Genomic DNA, 21729 nt, shown 5'->3' on the forward strand with positions numbered 1-21729 from the left:
TAATATTGCCTGAGCAGCTACAGAATTATATGTAGTGAATTTTTGGGACAATTTTTTCAAATTCAAAAAATTTACATGTGGTACAACATGTGATTTATTTATTCTGATGGGTAAAAATTGAGCAGACCTGTATGTACATGATAGACAACTATTTACTGAGCTTGCTGCACATATGTAGTGTGGGTGTTATGGCTCAGGTGTGCAGTATTGGATCCTTTTATGAAAAACTGTACTATCAATCATTTTCCTCTTCCAACCCGGGGAGGTTGAATGATGTTCACAGTGATGTGAGCCATGGCATCATTATATTTAAGAAGATGATTCCCCCAAAGATAAAACCAACACGATGAACCCACCTAAAAATTGAATGCAAGACTCAAGATGATGAAGGATTTTGGCAGATGTGACGAAAAGCCAAAAAATAAACACAAGGCAGAAGGGAAAGGTGGTGGGAAGATTTCTCAAGAGAATGCTAGAAATTGTCAAGAAGTCCTGCCGGACTTGTCAGTGGAACAAACTGACAACACATCATATATATCAACATGTAATGTGTGCTCCCTTCTATGTGAACAGGACAGAGGTCTTTGCCACAGAAGTAGATAGTATCACACATGTGTCACACTTTTTGTGAGTTGATCTGTAAAATACTGGGACCTACCAGCTGGTTGTTGAACTCAATGCCCTGCGTTTCCTGAATAGGGCTGAAAAGATAGTCTCCATTACACCAATGATGATAGCTTTTAAAGACTTGAATTCACCTACTTGATCTAGCTGCTGTCATCCGTCTAGAAGTCATCTGCCCTTCACTGAGTTGGCATCATGCAACATTATATTCTTGCCAGGGAATATAGTATGTTTATGGTCTATTGCAGTGAATCAAATTCATTCTAAGTCAGATATGCCTTGTTACTTGAGCTATCATGAATGTCATCTGAATTTCTGCAGACTGTGTTCTGTATCTTTTGCATGTCCTTGTCAGGATGCATTGCTATGTTGGGGAGATAGATTGACTGGCGTGAAAAAAATGGTCTGAATTGATACAATACTGAGAGCTTGACTTCATCTTACCAAACTGATGTGCTTGGGTCTCTTGTGCACTAGCTTGCTTATCATGAGATTGGTCACCAAGTTTGGGCTTTGCCATTGCTGAATTGGCAAAGAGACCATGGCTGACTAGAGGTACTTCATTAAGGTAGGATGTGTCAAGTAAAGCTCTATATGATTGGCTGTTCAATTGTAAATTGATTGGCCTGTTGTGAAAAATTGACATTGCAGCGCACAAGTTCCTGGCATTTCTCCAACTGAGGGAAGCTCATCACTTGTATTCAACATTGAACAGCGGGCAAAGGCAATAGTCACAAATAAGGTGGTAATGTTGTCTCAATAGGTTTTCTTGTTTTGCATTCAACACAGATATGTATGTAAACTTCTTGCATAGTTGCCTGCCCCCAAGAAAAAGTACCCATGGGATACCTCCAAGGCAAATTCTGGACCCTACTGATCCAGATTTGCTTGAAGCAAAAATCTAAGGACTCCATGTATTTGGTCTCCAAGCTAGATATTCTGGCTGTTATACAACCCACTTACTGTTTAGATTGAGGCTTTGAGCCATTGTATCAATCAAATCTAGTGCAGCTCGAAAGGATGTATGTATGAAGTATGGTCACCCATGCTCAAGGAGCCAGGTGAAAACCTGGCTCCTTGAGGGATTTTTCTTGGTGAATGATTTCTTTGAATAGCATCAGCATGGTTGTGTGTTTTATATTGCAGAAAAACATGTATGTTATGTTACTCACAGGCAGTAGAATCTTGTCTTGTTGATTCACTTTGTTTTTTGTGGAAATCCAATGAATGGTGATGCCCAGCCCTGAAGAAGCTCTTTGGGCAGCCCAAAGATTCAGCCATAGCTTCCAAGATGGCTGCAGAAACCAAAAAAGCCCCTGAAAGCATTTGGGTTTTGGGGGCCGAACCCGGACCTGTTTGCAGGGCTTCTCTGGGGTGGATTTTGCACTTGATTTGTCCTTGGGCCATTGGGCCAGCCCAGCTCAGGAGCCCACCCCCAGGCTGGAGGTGATGTACGCTTGGGCTAATGCTATTACTGAGGCTATTTGGGCTCAGCCTGGGCTGCCAAAAGAACATTGGGCTAGGTGCCACTGTTACATTCAATTCTCTAAAATTACATTGTGTATCTTGTTGACTTGTATTTGAACCAAGGATATTGACATGTGTATATTTACAGAGGATCCATAAGAAAGCATACAGATGCATCTGTTGGTAATCAACCCCCATGCCATGTCTGACAACTGCACATACTGGGGAGAAGATTTTGCCACATATCAAAATGTAAGTGATGTGTTGATCAGTTTCACTGAGTGCACACACAGCCAAAGTCATACCACAGTAACTGAAGGTGCTTGTGCACTCTTGGAATTTGATCAACACATCTCTCACATTTTGATATGTCACAAAGTTCTCATCATGGTGAAGCAAGTAGAACCCCCCACCAGACATATACACATGTTCACAACTCTGCACCACTGTTTGCATTGTATTCTCACACACTTTCACACCTCTTGTTTCAACTTCATCCAAACTTGATAAGATGCACACTTCAAACCTACATTCTCAACAATTGAATTGTCTCACATCAACAATACTCAGTTTACTCATGTATTCTCAGTATGTTAACACATGCTCCTTTGACTGCATTTGCTTAAAAAGACAACCCAACCAATCCCATTGTCATATTGTCCACAATAAAATTTTGTGAACTTGTGTTTGGAAAAGCAAACCTACAGTGATCAAACAGGTATGGAATTATTAAGTGATGCCTTCATCCCTAGCACATGTTTGAAATTCCAAGGCAGGCTGCCCCCCTGGACCCCACTATCAAACACTACACCAAAATTAATATTTTCCGAGCAGAAAAGATAATTAGGAGCAACATAAGTCACATGATCTCAGATTATTTTATTAATCTGTAATTCAGATTATCTTCATAATCTGTGACTCCTGTGGCTCTATAATCCTGAGACCCACCTATGTAAGTCAAGGATATGGGCATCTCAGGATAATACAAAGTTACACAGATCTACAATGTCACACTAATAAGCAAAATCCATCAAATTCTTGCTACTGTATGTTTTTTTTGGAGATTTGCTTCGAAAACATTGAAAAAGGGAACTTTGTATCCATCAGACATCCCAGTCATCTCCCAATTACAATTTACAACAGTTCATATGTGATTCAACATTTAGAATTACACAGATCCGTAATTGACATGAGATTGAGACAGTTACATACATTGCTGTATGCTTACATTAAAAGAAGATCTACATATTGAATCTTGCCCAATATAAATTCTTTAAGGGCACCGGTGTATGAGGGTCGTCCGCTCTTACTTTGGTGAGCCAAGATCTGGGTGATGCATAAACTATATTGTAATGACTGCTGACTAAACTGATAATAAGGAAACCATCAGTTGATTATATGCCACAAGCAAGTCGCCCATAGAAAGCGGATTGGTTGCAATTTCCACGCTGATCTGATGATACAAACCATCTATCGAATTTATGAATAAGACAGTACTTGATAAAATTAAAGTCGCCCTCTCGACATCAACTTTCAGCAACTCCATCTTTTTTTACTTCCACATCATTACCTTTTCCTATAGCTTTGAAGATGCTTGACCCAGATGCCCGAGGCATCAACAAGCAGATGATGCTTGATTGGATGCACATCAATCACCCTAAGACTCCAATCATGACAAGCATGGGTAGGGACGAAATTGCAAATCTAGTCAGAGAAGCTCAACCTGAATGTAATGCCGACACCTTTGCTTATAAATTAATCTTTGGAGATCTCCTGTTCTTTTTCTCTACCCCATAATCATAAAAGCTCGTAAAATACTTATCCATCTATTTCTGCTTATCATAATTTACAGATTTTCCTAATGGACGCATGCGATCTTCTGGTAATCACACACGCAAGCCGGACACCTCAATGCCAACAGGATCTTCAACTCGCAGACTTCCAGCGCCTGATTCAAAGATCAATACCAACCCAAAGGCATCACCTGCAAGTAATGAAGTCTCAGAACCAAGTGCTTCAGTCTCCACGAAATCTTCTAAGAAGAAACGTTGCGCTTCTCCCGAGACAAAACCAGTACAAAAAAAACGAGCTGTATCAGTCAAAGCCACCGCTTCTTTCAAGAAGCTTGAGGCAACATCGCAAGACTCAAAGGCTTTATCGATCAAAAGGAATGAGATCAAGGTGATGAAGAAAAAAGTTAGTACATCTTTTTTATGTGTAATCCTCACGGGCTTGTACAAGGCTTGTCACATTCATCACATTTGTTTTCGGACTTCAGGGTGTCCAATTTGCAGACTCGACCAATCCAGAGTCTAGTGGTGATCATGAGCTTAAGAATGATAGGACGTCAGTTAGATCTGATTGTGCTCAAGCTTCTCCGGGTATTCCGTTCAAACCAGCAGTCAATCCGGTGTGTCAATTTTGTCTTCCATCCAACACTGTCCCTGCCTATTCCAATCGTTGATATACAAGCTTATGTGAAGATCATCACACCAGAACAATCATGATTCTTCACGAACACATCGTCTATCACTTGGATGTTATTCCAACGCTTGTATTCAGGGTGGCGATAAAGCAGCATGTGACGTTGAGCGATACAGTATAATGCCAAAAACGCCACCATATTTATCCTCAGCTCTGTTACCCACCGATTCTAATCCATCAACACATCTCACCCCGGCAGACAGTCTTCAAGAAGGAAATCTTGTGTCTGTGAGCCCGGAGGATGTTACCCCTCTAAATACAGAAAACAATAATGAACTCTACACAGAGGACTTTATAACTTTTACAGAGAAGGATTTTTTTGAAGGCGAAAACATTGGTTAGTTCAAATGGGATCTGTGGTTTGGCCAATCTGACCGTTTGTTTCTTTGGCTGGATCAGTTATTGGTAGAGATATCACACCTATTTCTCCCGATAACAAACCTTCATCAATTGTACTAGATTCTCTCATCACGTCAAACGAGAAGAAGAGGTCAGGTGTCGAAGTTTCAAGCTGAGAGACGCAAAGTATCCCAAGGCGAGTTATATTGATTATGAAGCGTTGTGAAAATCCACTGATCTTGATTAAGCTGACATGATGATTATGTGAATAAAAATCATTGACGTATAGTTCATGCGCTTGAGGCGCGCGTTGATCACCTAGAAAAGGAGGTCGCTCGGTTCAGTGATCTCCAAGAGCATGTTATATTGCAAATTCAGGAGGAGGTTCAAAAGAGTATCGAAGGCTCTATTAAGCATGGCATCAAAGAAGCGACGGAAACTCTCAAGGCTGGACTACAAAAAATGACCTGGGAATTGCAAGAAGCTAATGATGCCATTAAAGCTCATGATGAAGCATTGCTTAGTTTACTTAATGATGGATCAAACAGTGAGGAACAAGGGGCTGATGACGACCAGACTGATGCTGGGTCTTCTGTTGGTAGTAACAAGTCTTCTATCTGATATTTAAGATCAATTGGTTCTCTGTTCTCAATTTTCCTCCATCTATTTTTGTGGATCATTTTTTGTTGCTCTTACAATGTTGCTACCCTCTTCCGGAGCATCTTAGTGTATGATGGTTATATGAGTTCCTTTTAGTATAGGACTGAATTTATTATTTATCAATTTATCAATTTACTCGTACTGGGAGATACTTTCACTTCTCTCACTTGTGTTCTGAACTAGTATTTTATGAAAACATCCACCTACTATATTCATGATCAAATTTTGTTTCCCGAATTCATGATGCTTGGATAGAACGAGCAAAACTACCATGCCTTCAACATTGGAAAAACCTTCAATGCTGATTTAGTTGGATCAGTCATCATACATACACACGTGGAATTTTCTCATTAAATGAAGACATAATCTATTTTGAATACCTCAGTTGCGTATTGGCACCGTTCAAGGGGCCATCATCCCACCTCAGATAGATGTTGAAATTGGCATTTGATCAACATGAGGACTTGTTAAACACTAAATCTCAAATGTCTTCAAATGATATGGTTTAATTGAACCCACATGTTGATAATATGGTACAAATTCAATGTGATGTACCCGATTATGGACAGCCTTTATTATTGCAATCAATGATTATGAGTTATTTGATAGGTGGAACAGATGTATCGTCTGTGCATGTAGATGCCACCTTGTCATCTGATGTTCTGACTTGCACTCAGCTGCAACAAGATTGAGCACCTGTCTAATTAGTGGATGATGTTGTCGAGGAAACAACTACAATACCAGATCCACTAGAATAATCATCATATGTCAGTAACAGCATACTACTGACATGAAAGAAAGGCAATCCGTTGATCTGAAAACCTGAATTGTCAACATCTGTATATGTATACGGTTACCATTTACATATCCCCTTTCAAATGGAGTCTTTAATTCATTCAATGATAGATGTCATCAAGACAACTTTGACGAGCATAATTTCTGTGGCCTTATATCATACTTCGATGGCTGAACAAAAGATTATAAGTTCATGAGCAGAATCCTCTCATTTTTCATTCTATCTAGTCATAAGATTATACCTCATAGAGTTTTCATCTACATTAATAATTATAATCTGTTTATGCAGCTGGTCTGCACGGTTAAGAACACATAATTAGATATATCTCAGCGCAACTTTATATATCATCCTTATAATTAAATGCCATCAATCCCTATTCCCAGAGGACGTCGTCGTAGTCAGCGCCAGTCCAATCGTCGAACTTTGCAAGATTCTGAAGATAACTCGAACCATCAAGCAGAATTTTCGAAAGGAAAGAAGAGGAAAAAGGACTCGTGTGTAGTTTCAGGTAAGTCTGATACTCAAATAGAAATCAACCAAAGTTTGTGTTGGTACCAAAACGACCAAAAGAAACTGACTCTTGCCAAAATATGAACAGATGATCTGCCAGCACGCCCAACAGGGCCGAGGGAGTCTCTCGAAGAAGTGGGCGTCCACGTCGGTCAGAAGACATCCCGGGAGCGGCTCCTGGAACTCCTAGCCCAGCGTGTCAAGCCTAAGAAGCCTCGGCTGGACAAGAAAACACCAAAAGCTATCCGTCCAAAGAACACTTCAAGCCAATTCAATCAGGACAAACATAGAAACAACAGTACACCTACTTCGGAAACTCTCAAGACTCCGCAACAGGAAATAGAAACAGTTACGTATTCGGTCTTTCATGAGTCTCAGCTTGTCAACATGCTACATGATGTGGGGATGGATACACGGGGACTCGACAAGGATGCGCTTGTCAAAGCTTGCAGGACATACCATGATTTGAGTATGTGAAAGGTGTCAGATTAAGCTCTTGATCCTGAACGGCAGCTGATACTGAGTTTTGAGCAGTTACAATTCCTGAATTCTCAATTGACATACCTCAAGCTAGTTCTTCGAAATCAAAAACTGGTAAGCTCTTCCAGATATCCTCCGCAACACATGATGTGATCGCTTGATTGAGATTTTTTTTGGCAAATTCAAGGAGTATCTGCGTCCAAGGATCTTCCGAGTCTTGAACACAGGCGTTTTGCTTTTCCTCGGCCGAGACCAACTTTACCATTAGTGGAGACCACGAGATCAGAACACCAAAAAGGTAAGGGGAAGGCGGTCGCATCCGACACGGACGATGATTGGGTACAACCAAGTGATCAAGAAATGTCGGACTTTTTGGAAGATGATGTGGAAGTGAAAGATGTGCGTACAATGCTTACACTTCAATCACATTTATCTATGGAAACGTACAATATTAAAAAGCCCTGTTAAACAGCCAAAAACCAACTCTTCTAAAGATAAAGGTGCAGAAGCAACTATTCCGGGTGGCGTAAATCAGAATAGAACCGGCAGTAGTCCAGGGACAGAGTCAGCCACTTCCGATCAAAGCAAATTAATCACTTGGTTGAAAACAACACTGCTAGATACTCAAGATCGAGTCGAAGAACTTGAAAGCAGTTATCGAATTCTATCCGGTCTGGTCAAGAGATTGGTTAAAGATCGTGATAATGACAAGAAAGAAGATATAAATACATGCGGTGGGCGAGTTGCGGTGAGCTGCATTTGTCACAGGCTTTCATCATAGATATAATCTTGACATCAGTTACCTTAATGTGTTGTAAAAAATAGGCACGTCTCAGGTTTCATGTTGAAACTCTCTTAGGGACCGAGAAAACTAAAGCCCTACCACGGCCTGCAAGCTCAGAGGATCATAGTACATGGAAGGCTGATAGACCCTTGGATGATGTTGAATTTCTCTTAGATCTTGAATCAACCCCGAATAACGTGCAAGAAGAGGATCCTTGCTTCCCATTCAAAGACGGACCAGGCCACTCAAACGCATCCCCTCAACAACTGTCAATCATGTGGCAGATGATGAAATCTGTTGGTGTGATGAGCTTTCGACCTGATTTCTCTAAAGCTGCTTCATCAAAGTATAACAAGTGGCTATGGGACCTTGCACTTAAAATATTTGTCAAGCTTGCAGAATGTGGAGAATACACGGGGATTCCACTTGATGCAGCAGGAATTTTGGTGATTAAAAAGAATCTAGCAACACATATACAAACGCTTATGAAGAGGTATGTGTAATATATTCATTGAAGCGCCTTTCTCAAACGTTGGAACAAATACTTATGCAACGACAAATTTCATCACAGGTATCGTCAAGAAAACTGGGACGCTGCACGGAAGAAAAAAGCAGCAGATGAAGTCAGAAGAGCTACAAGGATGCGAAATGTGAGTGGCATATATTGATAACTCATCCATGTTAATAAGCATATTCTGATGATATTATTGTAGCTGAAATCACTGCGAGAGCGTGTAGCTCTCTCTAGACAAAGCTTGTGGCCACTTGCTGCCTTGATGGTTGCCGCTTGTAGTGATGATGAGACAGAAGACGAAGAAGTTATGGAACTGAGCGAAAATTTGCGCTACAGCCGACCACGCCACGTAAGAAGGCTCCAGTGGCGCAGCTCCGACCTCGAAATGGTCTGTTCTCGTGTTGACGAATACAAAGTCAAGATTGATAGTAGCATACCTGGGTTTTCGCCTGGTCAAAGAGGCCGTCGCCCACGAGAGCGTCTTCGGAGTCAGGATGGACCTGTAAGTAGAATCGAGGCACCTGTAGGACTGCCAGTGGATTGTTATTCAGAAGAATGGTTGAATAGATTGTCGGCCTTGGAGCGAAATCAGCTGGAAATACATCCAATACCCATTCTGCACAAGATGATTGAAGCTCTCGACTCTCTCATTTGATTGTACATCGATTAATATTACAATCTTTTTAATTGTGATGTAAAAAAATCATTTTCATAAGTCGTTTTTCGGCAATGTCACTTGCATGTATTCATGTAAATTTATAACATGAAAAAATGTACCTTATGAATTACATTTCATATAGATGGAATTGAATTTACTTGCTTCGTTTTTCACATTTTTGATACACCATAGCCACTTGAGTCTCCCAAGTTGACTTGAGTTGTCAAGGTTCCAGCTTTGAGTCCAATCATAACTGTGTCTAGTAAAGGATACACCTCAGATCTGTTATGATGGGAGATGTGATGCCTTTCTGCTGGTTCTATGCGGCTCATTTTTAAGACTTCAAAAGATCTTTGAAGTCTTTTGCTTTGATTCCACGTGCACTATCAAATAAAAAAATCATTGAAAAAAACTCAATATCAACAATGTGTCAGTTCAGGATTTCTTTTGTCTAAACAAAGGGATCGCTTTTTCTAACTTTTGATTCTTTGCTTATACTAGCAAAGGCCTCAAATCATTACCACAAAGTAAGATCTCTCAAATCAACTGATGCTGTAGAGGTTGAGAGGGATTTGTAATTCCAAAACTTATTTTCAACCAACACGCTCACAAGGCCTTGAAAAAGGAATTGAAGAATAAGAAAAACATAAAAAAAACAAGATTGAACCGGTTGTGAGGGAAATCACAGTGTTAGAAGCTGTCATCCCAGACTCCATGTTTAATTGCAAGTGCCTTCATTTTCTTTCGTGCCTCAAATCCCCAGCCATGGAGCTTTGAATCACGATACTCAACCCACTTCTCTGATGTCATACCCTCTCGCATTTCATACACTTTTGAGATTCGATCTACCAAAGCTTGCGAAATCTGAACAGAGCAAGCAAAGCGTCTTACCTCGGCAAGTTCTGGAGCGATGACTTCCTTTCGTGCATTGAAGGTTTTTGAAGGTGTCGTGCGATGGTGAACCTTAGTACGCCACAATAGTTCAATAACTCCATCGCATGCATCCAGATCGACTTCAAGATTATAATCATCAAGAACAAAACATGACCCTAATACATTTCCCCTTGGTGCACTAGGTCCACGTTCGTAAAGTCCTCCAGTCTTCCGATCAATCAAGCTGAAGAAACCAAAGGCATACTCCGTAGCATCACGGTCCTTATGCTTCTTGTTGGTAAATTGATCGAAAGTTACTGTTACGTTGGATGAAAAGACCGTGGCATTAGGCGAGACATAGAAAGATTCGCCAGCCCAGGAAGGGGCATTTGTAGCTTTAGCAAGGTCGGCGTTGGATTGAAAAGCGTAGGAAGACAGTCCTGAAAATCGTTCAGCGAAGAAATTCTCAATCTCCAGTAGATTTTCTTGACATTCTAGATCTTCCTGCATCTTGGCAAGGTCACGAGAAGTTTGCTCGTTCCATGAATATGAAGCTGTCAAAGCCAAGCACTGTTAGTACATAATTATGCGTGATGAGTAAGTCATAATATCAATACATACCTGCACTGACTTCTTTCTCAAAACCTGCTCGCATTCCAAACGCGTACATTTTACCATACTTTCTTGATCTACGCTTCTCCTTATAAGAAGCACCATTGATATCAATCAAATTACGGGCCGTAGAGTGTGTGTACGCGGTGCTGATGGCATGATCGAACAACGCAAACAACTTTTTGTTCGATTCGTTCCGCTCGTTAAAACGAGCAATAAGAAGAAGTTCGGATGTATCGGCATCTAGGCATACCACGGTACCATAGGTAAGTCGAAATCGAGGTCGGCCATATTTTCTTCCTTTCTTAAAGAAGAGAAACTTCGAATCGGCCGGTAGACCATATTCTTTGGTCAGCTTGGCTTTCTTCGCAGCTCGTGCGTTGAGAAGTGGATGAAGTGAGTTCTTCTTGTTTTTTTCAACCGTCCTTTTGGCGCGAGCTCGAATAGTACTTTGAGATTTTTGCTTGGGCATTGTGAAAGATTCTGATTTGAATAAGTTGATGACAGTCGATTTGAAAAGAGAATTTGAAAAATTGGAGTAAGACGACTCAAAACAATGATCAAATGTAATGAAAATTGTAATCGCAGGAGAAGTAGATTCTAGATCATCAAACACGCTGGTTGACCTCCCTGTAGCTTCTGTGTTATGTGTCGCGATGACTCAATCTCCGAAGCAGATCAGGGAAGTAAGATAGTGTGATAAAATAGGATATCAACTTGTTTGATTGATGCGATGAATATGGTTTTGTCTGGTTCTGGGTGATTTTGGTGTTGGTTGGGGTTAGGCTCTTGTAGCAGATAAGTACTGACTCGGGAGGGAATGTGCACCTGTCTAAACTTAACAAAGTCCCCTGTCGCGAGGACAGCGCGGGACTTTGTTAAGTTTAGCACCTGTCTATCCCATGACGATTAATGCAGTGTGGTTTAAACTTGTCTACTCGGGTTTGGACAGTCTACATTTTGATCAGTCTAAAAATCAATGAGAATCGATGTATTTGACAAGAGAGATCTTGATGTCTGTAAAGTTGACTGTAGATACATAAATATATACATAAGTATCACATGACAAGTTTAGCGTTCCATTGAAACCAAAGCTACTGTTGGAAACTTCAAATTTCTATAGAACTCATGTGACTTATACATGATCCAAGAACAATGCGCAACGACTTCTTCCAGCTCAATCACAACATTCTCTGTTGGCCCCCAAGCACGTAGGTAGACCTGCACATCGGGTGCTTTAACCTGCAACATAGGGTTATATATCTCGGGGCTGAGCTCAGGGAAGGTTTGAACATGAAGCCAAGTGTTCACAAGGTTCTGAGAAGACGTTGGTGATCTGCGATGTAGAAAAATCGAGAATATCCTGCCAAAACATTTTTTCTCACACCCTTTGGATCTGAAAGTGATAAAACTATTGTTAGGGTTGTCAGTGAATGTTGAAAAGGTAACATCCTTGTGTTGGATATTCTTGTAGAATGTGGCCCGAGGGCTGAGTGGAGAACATCCTCGTATTTCACTCTTTGCCTTTTGACACCAGTCTTCCGGGAGAATCCACACACATCCATCAGTCTTTTCTTTGTTTAATTTTCTAATGATGAGCAAGAGAATGTCCGTTTTGACTGCTTCAAGGGTTGAGTTGGATAACTTCTTTTTGACCGGAGGAGCTGGTTCGTAGAGTGACTGTAGACGTGTTGCATATGGTCTTAGAGACTCAGGGAGAGATGTGTCTCTGAGAAGAGCAGACAAGTTTCCAGCACGGCAGAAAGTTTTCAAAAATGTAACCTCCAATTCTCCTGATGTACATGAAGATACAAAAAAACAAATCAGTGAATTTATACTTACGTCATTAAAACCAAATCAACCGGCGACGTACCTATATGATTATTGTGACTGGATTTTAATATTTTTCCCATCAGACGCTCAAAAGGGAATGACCACCATGCACGTACTGGACCCCATCGTTCAAGACAATCAGCTAAATGTATGGACATGTGATGATTAGGCGCCAGTTTACAGTGGTGAAAGAGTGATGTCGATCCTTCCAGATATTCTTCAACATGATGACGATACCGCTTGATCAGGTTGGGATCCATAACTCGCTTCAAAGCTAAGTTTACCAAAGAGACTAAATGACAAAAATTTTTGAGGAGCGCCGTTTTTACATGATCTTGACGACTCCACATAGGGATTAAAGTCAACGGTAACTGGATAGTAAAAAGATTACGCCACTCGTCAGCCTTGAGCTTTCCGAAGGAAGCTTTCCCGACCACTGGAATTGCGCGTTTGATCCATGTTGGGATATGAATCCTTGGTAATAGAGAATTGATCATTTTCAGCATCTTTTTATCAAAGATAACTTCGTCAACAGGTGGTGAGATCCAGGCGGAATCCCAGCCTGGATCACAGAGCGGATCAAAATCGTCTGAACTATTTGTTTCATCGTGCGAGGAGGATATATCATGTATGGTTCCTTGCTCATTTGTGTGATCAAGCTCTGGGTTTAGATCTGCGGTTGGGAGGCTATGAAGTTTACTAGAATGTTCATCAAAAAGATCATATAGCTCTTTTTTACTGACAGGTGGCATCGAATCTTCCTCATTGATAACATCTTCCATTGACCAGAATCTCCGCATATGCCAAGAGAGAAGTCCCAATAGAAGATTATGCATTGAATCGACCACGTGATAGTCGACAATGTTCCAGTAAGGGAGCTCGTTCAATACCGAGTAACGGACACCGTGCTTCTTGAAAATTTCCTTGCACTCTTCTGCTGTCTTTGCATCGCGAGCTTCGTTTGCCCATTGCTTATGCTGATCACAAGTGCGTATCGGCCAAGATGATTGAAGAAAGTTCTCGATATCATTCTTTTCAAGTAAACAGAAAGAGCAGAAGTATTTGGCGGTAGCGCTCGGAAACCCCAGGGAGCGTCTCAGAGCGGGGATGTCGGCGATGAAGGGAAGCAAAGCACAGTGAATAAGCCGACCAGTTTTATACTGATGTGTTTGAGATAAAAGTAAGCCAGGCTCCCATAGCTTTTGAAGTTGCGCAACAACTGGTCGTAGGATCCAATTCATCTGTTCTAGTGACGGCTCGCGTGGGCCTGGAGCAATCCCAACCAGGAAAACATTCTCTGGTCTATGTCGAATATGGATAGGAAGAGTGAGGCATATAAGGACAATGAAGGTGATTGAATCGTGATGGCCACTTTGCTTGTTTCCGAATGGATTGATACCATCGACAAACATTCCAAAGACTAAATTGCCACTTTGTGCTGTAAATTGTTCACCATTAGGGCCACAGAACTCTTTCCAAACTCGCGATTGATGGATGTCGTGTACCGATTCATCAGGATCATAAGATTTTCTTGACTCGATCAATGACTCGTCCAGCCATTCCTCAAAGTGTGGACGAGAGTACAAACGTCCAAGCCATTCTGATAGATCTTGAAAAGCATAACATCGAACAGGTACTTCTTTACCTCGGGAAAAATGTAACAAGGGCTGTCCGCAGGTTTCTTCCGAAAAGTCGTGGTCAGATCTGCTATCATCTGGTATTTCTGCTTTGGTTTCGAATAAATCAGAAGGTCCTCCTGGAATACTGGAGACACGATGGGTACATGATATTGGTGTTCGTGATAATGGGTATAATGCAAAGCAAGATCTACAGCAGTTCATAAATATCAAAGAAGGATCGATTTTGAGCCATCCAACAACTGTGCTGATGTTGCGTGGAAATCGTTGAAGAGTAGATTGCTCAATCTTTTCTAGCTGATAGATTGATTTTTCTGGAACTATGCCGTGAGAAATTGACAATTCGACTGTGATACGCATCATGTCCATGAGCCAGGAAGATGTTGAATGCGAGGCAGACTCAAATATGTTCATGACAGAAGAAGTGAGAGCTACATGAAGGCATACAGGATTGAAATCCGCTAGAGTGAACTGGTGAAAAAGGTCTTGCAGAAAGACATGAAGTAATCAGCATCATTATCATTGAAAAAAATCAAAATGTGAAAGATATTGGAAAACTTACTGCAATCATACTCGTGCACACCGTTTTCTCTCGCTTTCTGAGTAGCTTCAAGCACTCGAGAATCCATAGACTGCTGTTGGTTGTTGTTGATGACAGTCTCGGTTCTTGAATTGGTTACAGTGTTCAACACAGCGTTGCAATCAATTATTTGGAGTATGGGTGCTCTGATGGATGACACATTGTTTCGAGACAAAGGCTGAGTTACTGACTGGGAGTTCAAGGACAGACGATCAAGATTGGTTGTGATGATATGTTGACTATCAATAAGTGACGGCAATTGATTTGGCCTTGAAGGATCTTGATTATAAATCAATGGAGACGCTGCGTGGATACGACTCCGACTGTCAGCACGCTCATGTGCCTCCCTTGTGGCCGGAACGACTTCTACACCTTGCTGTGAAACACCCATTGCGTCGATATGAAAGCCCTTGTAACAGCCCGAACTTTGGCACCGGCAGACTACCCTCCTGGAATCAGGCTTAAAGTTATATTTATGAGATGACATGCTGTCTGCCGATGTTTGAAAAACGCAAGATTTTATAAAAGAACAAATCTGGCTAGGATCGATTTATATGAGTGGAAGGAATTAACAATGAAAGTGTTGGTAGTATCACTATCTCGTAGACATGGAGCTACGTATTCAAATTACAAGATATATATGGAGGAAGAGAAATAGATGAAACACAAGCACAAGATCTTCGTCTGTATATTTATGTGGGTTTGATAGCAACCAACTCTACTTTTGAGCTACACTATTCAAACATCTCAAACACCCATACAAACATCGCTTCTGAGTCTGACAATCCTTAATGATATCACTGATCGATCTGGCCAAGATCCGCCATGGGCCAAAAATGATGTAGATCAGTTTCTTGTTCTGGCTAACATATGCTAGATCTAAAACGTAACATTCAAATTATAATAATATTCGGCAACAGTTGATCACTTGATTTGAAAATCATAGTACGATCGATGGAATCCTGCATCCAATGGAGTGTTAGAGCACCAGTTTAGCTTATTTCGGTGGTAATGGAAACATGTTTAGAAAAAGATATATGGAACTCACATGTAGTGTTGGTTCGAAATCAAAGTGTGCTTGATGAGATTCTGCATCCAGTGGAGTGTTACAACACCAATTCAGCTGATGTACATATACACGGTGATACTCAGATAAAAGAGGATCAAACTCACATGTAGACTTTGATTTTGTTGAAGCACGCTGCTTTGTAGACTCCGTATCAAGCAAGTCAACATTGATCCAGTAGTGATAGCCTGGAACAAGTTCTTCTGAAACATCTGTGTTTTGAACTTCTTCCAATAAGAATAGACGATAGAGACTGATGTAATTAGGTAGGCGTAATACTGAATAATTCAAGAATAATTCGGGATGATAGGATTGAAGGGCATGTCGAAGTGCCTGGATGCTAAGTTTTGGAACAAAGCTTGAGCTGACAATGCGGGGTCTGCCGGTGTAGTCTGAGTTGTGAGGCAGTCTGAGGTTTGGATTAACATAATGCTTGAATAGAGCAAGTACCTCATCCTTCAATGCCACCGAAGAGATGTTGACGCGGGGGTTTATTTTGTGGATGGTACTGGCAAGCATGGCAATTGTAGTGCTTCGGTGAAGTGGATCGAAATCGAGTCCATCATCAGTATCCATATGAGAATCGGCGGGTGGAGGTGGTGGACTACAAAAAGGCTGCAACTTCGGTAGTAAATCCTTTTTGAAAGCTGATTTCAGTTCATCTTTCTTGTGAGTTGGACGAGAAGTTGTGCTGGGATTGAAATGATGTAAAATGTTGTAAAATTTCAGTTTTGTAAGGTTGTATTTGCGGTTGGTCTCCCAATCATGTTGAAGAAACGGTTGAAGGGTGGAATCAAGCTTTTGGACTTTCTCATATAAAGGATTCTTGGTGATATCCACAATATTAGTGACATTACGTGCCGCAGAGAAGCTAGTAGTCCCCATTGGGGATGGTGAAGTGTTAGACGGCCGGCGGGATGAGTTCGGATCTTTTGGTGAGGTGATTTCGCCTTGGGCAGATATCATGTTCACATTTGACTTTCCGTCAGTAGCAGAACTTCCAGAGATCTTGAGTTTCGGTTTCGCAGACCCCGGCGGAGGGAGCTTGCTTCCGTTCCCTGGCATTGTTGATCGAAGGAAAATATTGAAGTGTACTGAAGTAAACTTTGGGCTGTCCGCTCTGGATATCACAAGCAAAGGGATATATATATTCATAATCAGTGACCAGAGAGTACGATGTCAAGGTTCAAGGGATGAAAAACAAACAAGAGTTTTTGATAGGTAATTATAACATGTACTTGGTTTCTTTACCAGCTCTGATATTGACGCTGTTTGAAAGAAAGGAATTGTAGTCAAGAAATGTTATGCAAGATCATTGAAAGCGTATTCTGATAAGATGAGATTGAGGAAATTGAGGTGAATATGGAAATTGCTAAAAAATCTCAAAGATTTCGAATGTTGATATTGGAGTCTTTGCGTTTATTGTGCATCAATTATTCTGATTCGTGGACCTATATTGGTGATGACTTGATCACAAAGAAATTTCCAGTGGAATGAATTTAAATTCAGAAAATCCTGTCACAAACTCCCGGTCAATCTGATCAAACTTTGCCGGCAAAAGTGGTCAAGCGTTTGAGAATTGGCTGTAAATGTTTGGTGATCACCAAGCTTTAAGCTTGTTCATATTTTTCAAAGGAGAATTTTTTGGAAATCAAATCATGTTGTGGGGATCATCATCCTTCTGATCAGGTGCATTTCAAATTAGAATGACAACAATTACTATCGTACCAGAATGTTTGTGAAAGGATTTAATGCTCCTTTATAAATCTACATATATATGATATCGGAGTTTGACTTGACTTAAATATTTATTAATTAAATGGTGATCTTCCATCATTCTCTTTTCCAGCTGTCACACTGCATATAAATTGAAACACCAAATCTTGTCGTGATCATGAGTCCCGTGGGCTTTGATAATTATGATGATCAGAAACTTCTGAACAGTCGGGTATCTCCAGATCATGTATATATATTATCAATTGTCAGAAAGAGGGTTTCCAACCAGCTGATCATTCCCTATTTTCAAACATCGCTTTTGACATCACAATAACTTCATGTCGACACCACTTCAATTTCACATTTTCCTACCTAGCTATATCCTCGGATACATTGTTGATAATCAAACTAAGCCTAGGATCGATTCTGACCTCTTCCTAAGCAAAGCCACTACCTCCCAAATTGTGGAGGTGATCCTTTCCTTTTATCCTTATTTTCGTTTTACTCAAAATGCACAAGAAGATCACGAACTCCTCTTGAAGATTTTTATCGAAATGGTAGCCCCCCGTCTAAACAACATAACCATCCCTCTTGGTCGGAAAACGGACTATGTTCAAGCCGAGCTAGGCTACCCGATCCACGATGCGCAACCTTCAATCAGATGGATTAATTCTAGTGCTGATATCGATGCAAAACGGATTGAAAGTTTCAACAACCACTGCCTTGTGAACCTCAAGAACGGACAGTACCGTCTTGCGGCCGAAAACCTCAGGGAGTTTGTAAAGAAGTACAAGTATCTTAATCATAACGAGATTGACGAGATCATTGGTGCTCAAGATGACATAAACGAGACCTTCCACGAGGTTGGAGGTAATCTTCGAGACGCCCAAACTTCCATCGAGATTATCCAACTTCGGCTACTTGAGCTCGACCTCTCACCTACCTCCGTGCAAGGCCTCGAAGGGCAATTAAGATTGGCAAAAATTTCATTCAAATCACTTCAGAAGACGTTCGAAGTTGTCACTCAGGATTTTGGGTTAATTCAAGCTTTGTGCGATTATCATAAGTCAGTTCCCTTTTCAAAGTTGGTTTGTATGAGCAAGTTTAAACTTACAATTGATCGTGATGATCAATCAACTTATAGGGAAATTTCCAGCAAACACCGTGATGGCCAAAATTAGTCTTATTTGTCAGAGATGTATATTAAAGACCTTAACTCAAGATACGATTCAAGCAAGACTAGCATAAGAAGATCTCAATCTTACAATCTATTGTTTCTTTTACTTATTGTGTCTTTTGGCCCTCTCTCTTTTGGTCTCTAATTACTTTCTTTCTAATTTTTGCACTTTGAAGTCGGGTTTCATAGAGTCGGAAGCATTATTGTGTCTTTTGGTCCTCTCTCTCTTGGTCTCTTACTTTCTTTTCATTTTTTCCACTTTGAATTTGGGTTTCATAGAGTCGGAAGCATACAATTCAACCTGAAATACTTGTCTATCCTGATGTCATGGATAAAATTAAGAGACTCAAAGATGGAGAGAACATTATAATTAGTAACTACAGAATTGGCACTGTAGTAAAGATGACTGATATGATGAGAAAACAATCAAAATCTATTACTGCTTTAGATCAAAATAGTGTGTTTCCAACAACAGCACTTGTGACAACTGATGGATTCCACAGATTAGTATGATATTTTAGATCTGTATGACTTTATGTTATCCTGAGATGCCCATATTCTCATCCTACTTGACTTACATACGTGGATCTTGAAATTATAGAGCCATGGGAGTCACAGATTATAAAGATAATCTGAATTACAGATTAATAAAATAATCTGAGCTCACGTGACTTATGTTGCTCCTAATTATCTTTTCTGCTCGGAAAATATTAATTTTGGCGTAGTGAAAGCATATTTGTGATAATCAAAAAAACCTTGGCCCAGAATGTCAGTATATGGCTTATCTCATTGGAGCTTTTTCTTTCAGACTTTACTTATAAGTAAAATTGATGCTCATGCTTTAGCATCTTGGTCCATCAAATCCTTTTTGTGACTGTATTGAGGGATCAAGATAAAAATTTGTGTACTTTAAATTATTCACTTGAATCTCTTTCACAAATTCAAATTTGGCTTTGACAAACATGGATGGATGGACTTTTGATTAGTCTGAAACATGAATATCAAACCCTTAGCACATTGCTGTGAGTCTGAACGCGGACTGGGCAGACAAGACTCTAGTATGATGGATAATACAAGAAAAAATGACACAATCACTGGTATAGAACAAGTGCAATAAATGCTGGATGATCAGATAAGAAATGTGAAAGAAGATTGTAGAGGGAAGAGAAGGACTTGAAGGAATATCATGGCTGTATGACTTTTGAATCATGAAGAATTAGGTTTGATGGCTTGGAAAAGGAAAAAGATATCAGGTGGTTTAGCTTCAACTTGCAATTAGTCATTCTCTTTGAAGAACAAAACAGATGCTGATGGTGAGTTTGTCTTTGATAAACGTGATTGTTTGAAGAATGGTTTTATACATCTGTTTCAAGATTTGGAAATTTGAATCAAACCTTAGAGATCTTGCAATCATCAAAGCTTCAATCTAGAGCTGTTGGATGTACAGTATTGCATCTATGCATATGTGAATGTACAGCTTTTCCTGACTGTCTCAATGGACTGTGGGGAGTGTATTAGGTCAATATTGTCAGTTAATATTTTTCTGAAGTCCATATACATTGTCTTAACATTTTTGTTATAACTCATCCATTCCCATTGAGAACCTCTCTCAGTTTTTTTTATCTTCTTCAACCTCTGGATGCTATTTGTAGCCAATAAAATTGCTCAGGACATACAACCTTATTTATTGGTGGGTACCTTGCATTCTTCTAGATCTAGAACTCCCCTCACTTCATATTTCTCTGATGTGATATATTATCAGACACCTTATTACTGCTTCTTCTGCTCTATTACACAGCTATTACCTCCATATACCATATCCACATTGGTAGAGTGCGTGTAGGAACATATTTTCAAATTAAGATCAGTGAGCTCATATTCTTTCTTGATTAGTTTTCTTCTGTTCAAAGTCAAATGCCTTGAGAATTCTCAAGACATGGCTGATCTTAGGAACCTTGCTTGATTTATCTATATGGTGTGCACCTCAAGATGAAATTTGGACAGATTTTCATTGGTATAAACCTTTTTATAGATCATCAGGCTTCTGGTTCCTATATCAGAATACCACAGATCAATCATGATGAAATATCCAATGTAAACATAGCTACTCAAACGGCTTCTGGCTCTAGTGGAGTGGTCTTCTCTGTGGCGGATGAACAGCTCAAGGAAAGGTTAACATATGAAAAACAGATTAGGGCACAGGTCAACAAGGAATTTGGACCCACTTCCACCCCCAGTAAAAGGTCTCGATTCCACCATAGAACATTGATGCAGGATATTGATAGCAAAGACATTACATCACCACCCATGCAAACATTTGAAGATGCTCAAGTGCCAAGCACCACTGAATACCTCCTGGTACCAGACTCAGAAGCCCGAGTAGAGAACGTGACACTTTGGGTCTTGTCAGCTTGCATATGTGCTCTTGCTATTGACATTGCATGGAACTTTTACAAACTCAAAAGAAGGTCAAGGTATGCCAGTTTTGTTTTGAATTCATGAAAAAACTAAATTCACTGAGTATCGGTGATATAGACTTCCCCAAGGTCCTCAAGAGCAAGAGATGGCTATGTCCCCAAACTGATCAATAGTGGGCAAGATAGTACATTGGTGATCAATATGTGATTTTGGTGGCTGCAACTGTAGATGGTGATGTAGGTGATGGTTACATGTGGCACTAATCATGCTCATACTTGTCAATTTATCTTCTGTGTTACATCTGAATCATATTGCCAATATCAAGAAAATCAAGTGTTATTATTCATTGTTTGGTTACAATTTTAGTTACTACTGATCAACCTTGGCAATCATGGGCTTCTGCATACTTTGCAAGTATCAATTTTTTCTACCCTTATAATGGTTGTTCACATCAAGAAAGTGGTAAGGTTCAATCAGGTAGTTCATGATTGACCTTTTGTT

General features: G+C 40.3%; 8 protein-coding genes across 8 annotated transcripts; 5 read left to right on the forward strand and 3 right to left on the reverse strand.

Moving 5' to 3' along the window:
* Positions 1-381: 381 nt before the first annotated feature.
* On the forward strand, positions 382-1173 carry MELLADRAFT_108583 (uncharacterized protein; the record flags this gene model as incomplete). Its single annotated transcript, XM_007412337.1, has 4 exons — positions 382-503; positions 574-627; positions 772-850; positions 1102-1173. 4 exons carry the CDS (start codon positions 382-384, stop codon positions 1171-1173), a joined length of 327 nt encoding a protein of 108 aa, XP_007412399.1.
* A 2829-nt stretch (positions 1174-4002) lies between these two features.
* On the forward strand, positions 4003-5535 carry MELLADRAFT_64996 (uncharacterized protein; the record flags this gene model as incomplete). The annotated part of the gene is made up of 4 exons (XM_007412338.1): positions 4003-4287; positions 4370-4501; positions 4654-4912; positions 5204-5535. 4 exons carry the CDS (start codon positions 4003-4005, stop codon positions 5533-5535), a joined length of 1008 nt encoding a protein of 335 aa, XP_007412400.1.
* A 1195-nt stretch (positions 5536-6730) lies between these two features.
* On the forward strand, positions 6731-9313 carry MELLADRAFT_89498 (uncharacterized protein; the record flags this gene model as incomplete). The annotated part of the gene is made up of 8 exons (XM_007412339.1): positions 6731-6878; positions 6969-7349; positions 7412-7474; positions 7548-7759; positions 7833-8108; positions 8186-8637; positions 8716-8794; positions 8858-9313. 8 exons carry the CDS (start codon positions 6731-6733, stop codon positions 9311-9313), a joined length of 2067 nt encoding a protein of 688 aa, XP_007412401.1.
* A 693-nt stretch (positions 9314-10006) lies between these two features.
* Positions 10007-11273, reverse strand: MELLADRAFT_89499 (uncharacterized protein; the record flags this gene model as incomplete). The annotated part of the gene is made up of 2 exons (XM_007412390.1): positions 10007-10759; positions 10821-11273. 2 exons carry the CDS (start codon positions 11271-11273, stop codon positions 10007-10009), a joined length of 1206 nt encoding a protein of 401 aa, XP_007412452.1.
* A 3318-nt stretch (positions 11274-14591) lies between these two features.
* Positions 14592-15338, reverse strand: MELLADRAFT_108587 (uncharacterized protein; the record flags this gene model as incomplete). Its single annotated transcript, XM_007412389.1, has 4 exons — positions 14592-14618; positions 14719-14756; positions 14834-14937; positions 15043-15338. 4 exons carry the CDS (start codon positions 15336-15338, stop codon positions 14592-14594), a joined length of 465 nt encoding a protein of 154 aa, XP_007412451.1.
* A 437-nt stretch (positions 15339-15775) lies between these two features.
* Positions 15776-16982, reverse strand: MELLADRAFT_89500 (uncharacterized protein; the record flags this gene model as incomplete). Its single annotated transcript, XM_007412388.1, has 3 exons — positions 15776-15847; positions 15900-15928; positions 16025-16982. 3 exons carry the CDS (start codon positions 16980-16982, stop codon positions 15776-15778), a joined length of 1059 nt encoding a protein of 352 aa, XP_007412450.1.
* Positions 16983-17971: 989 nt separating this feature from the next.
* Positions 17972-18814, forward strand: MELLADRAFT_89501 (uncharacterized protein; the record flags this gene model as incomplete). Its single annotated transcript, XM_007412340.1, has 2 exons — positions 17972-18699; positions 18778-18814. 2 exons carry the CDS (start codon positions 17972-17974, stop codon positions 18812-18814), a joined length of 765 nt encoding a protein of 254 aa, XP_007412402.1.
* A 2303-nt stretch (positions 18815-21117) lies between these two features.
* MELLADRAFT_108588 (uncharacterized protein) lies at positions 21118-21716 on the forward strand (the record flags this gene model as incomplete). Its single annotated transcript, XM_007412341.1, has 2 exons — positions 21118-21284; positions 21554-21716. The coding sequence occupies 2 exons, from the start codon at positions 21118-21120 to the stop codon at positions 21714-21716; spliced, it is 330 nt and encodes a 109-aa protein (XP_007412403.1).
* Between the last annotated feature and the right edge of the window lie 13 nt (positions 21717-21729).

Source organism: Melampsora larici-populina (genome assembly GCF_000204055.1).
Source record: "Melampsora larici-populina 98AG31 unplaced genomic scaffold MELLAscaffold_30, whole genome shotgun sequence".
Taxonomy (NCBI): domain Eukaryota; kingdom Fungi; phylum Basidiomycota; class Pucciniomycetes; order Pucciniales; family Melampsoraceae; genus Melampsora; species Melampsora laricis-populina.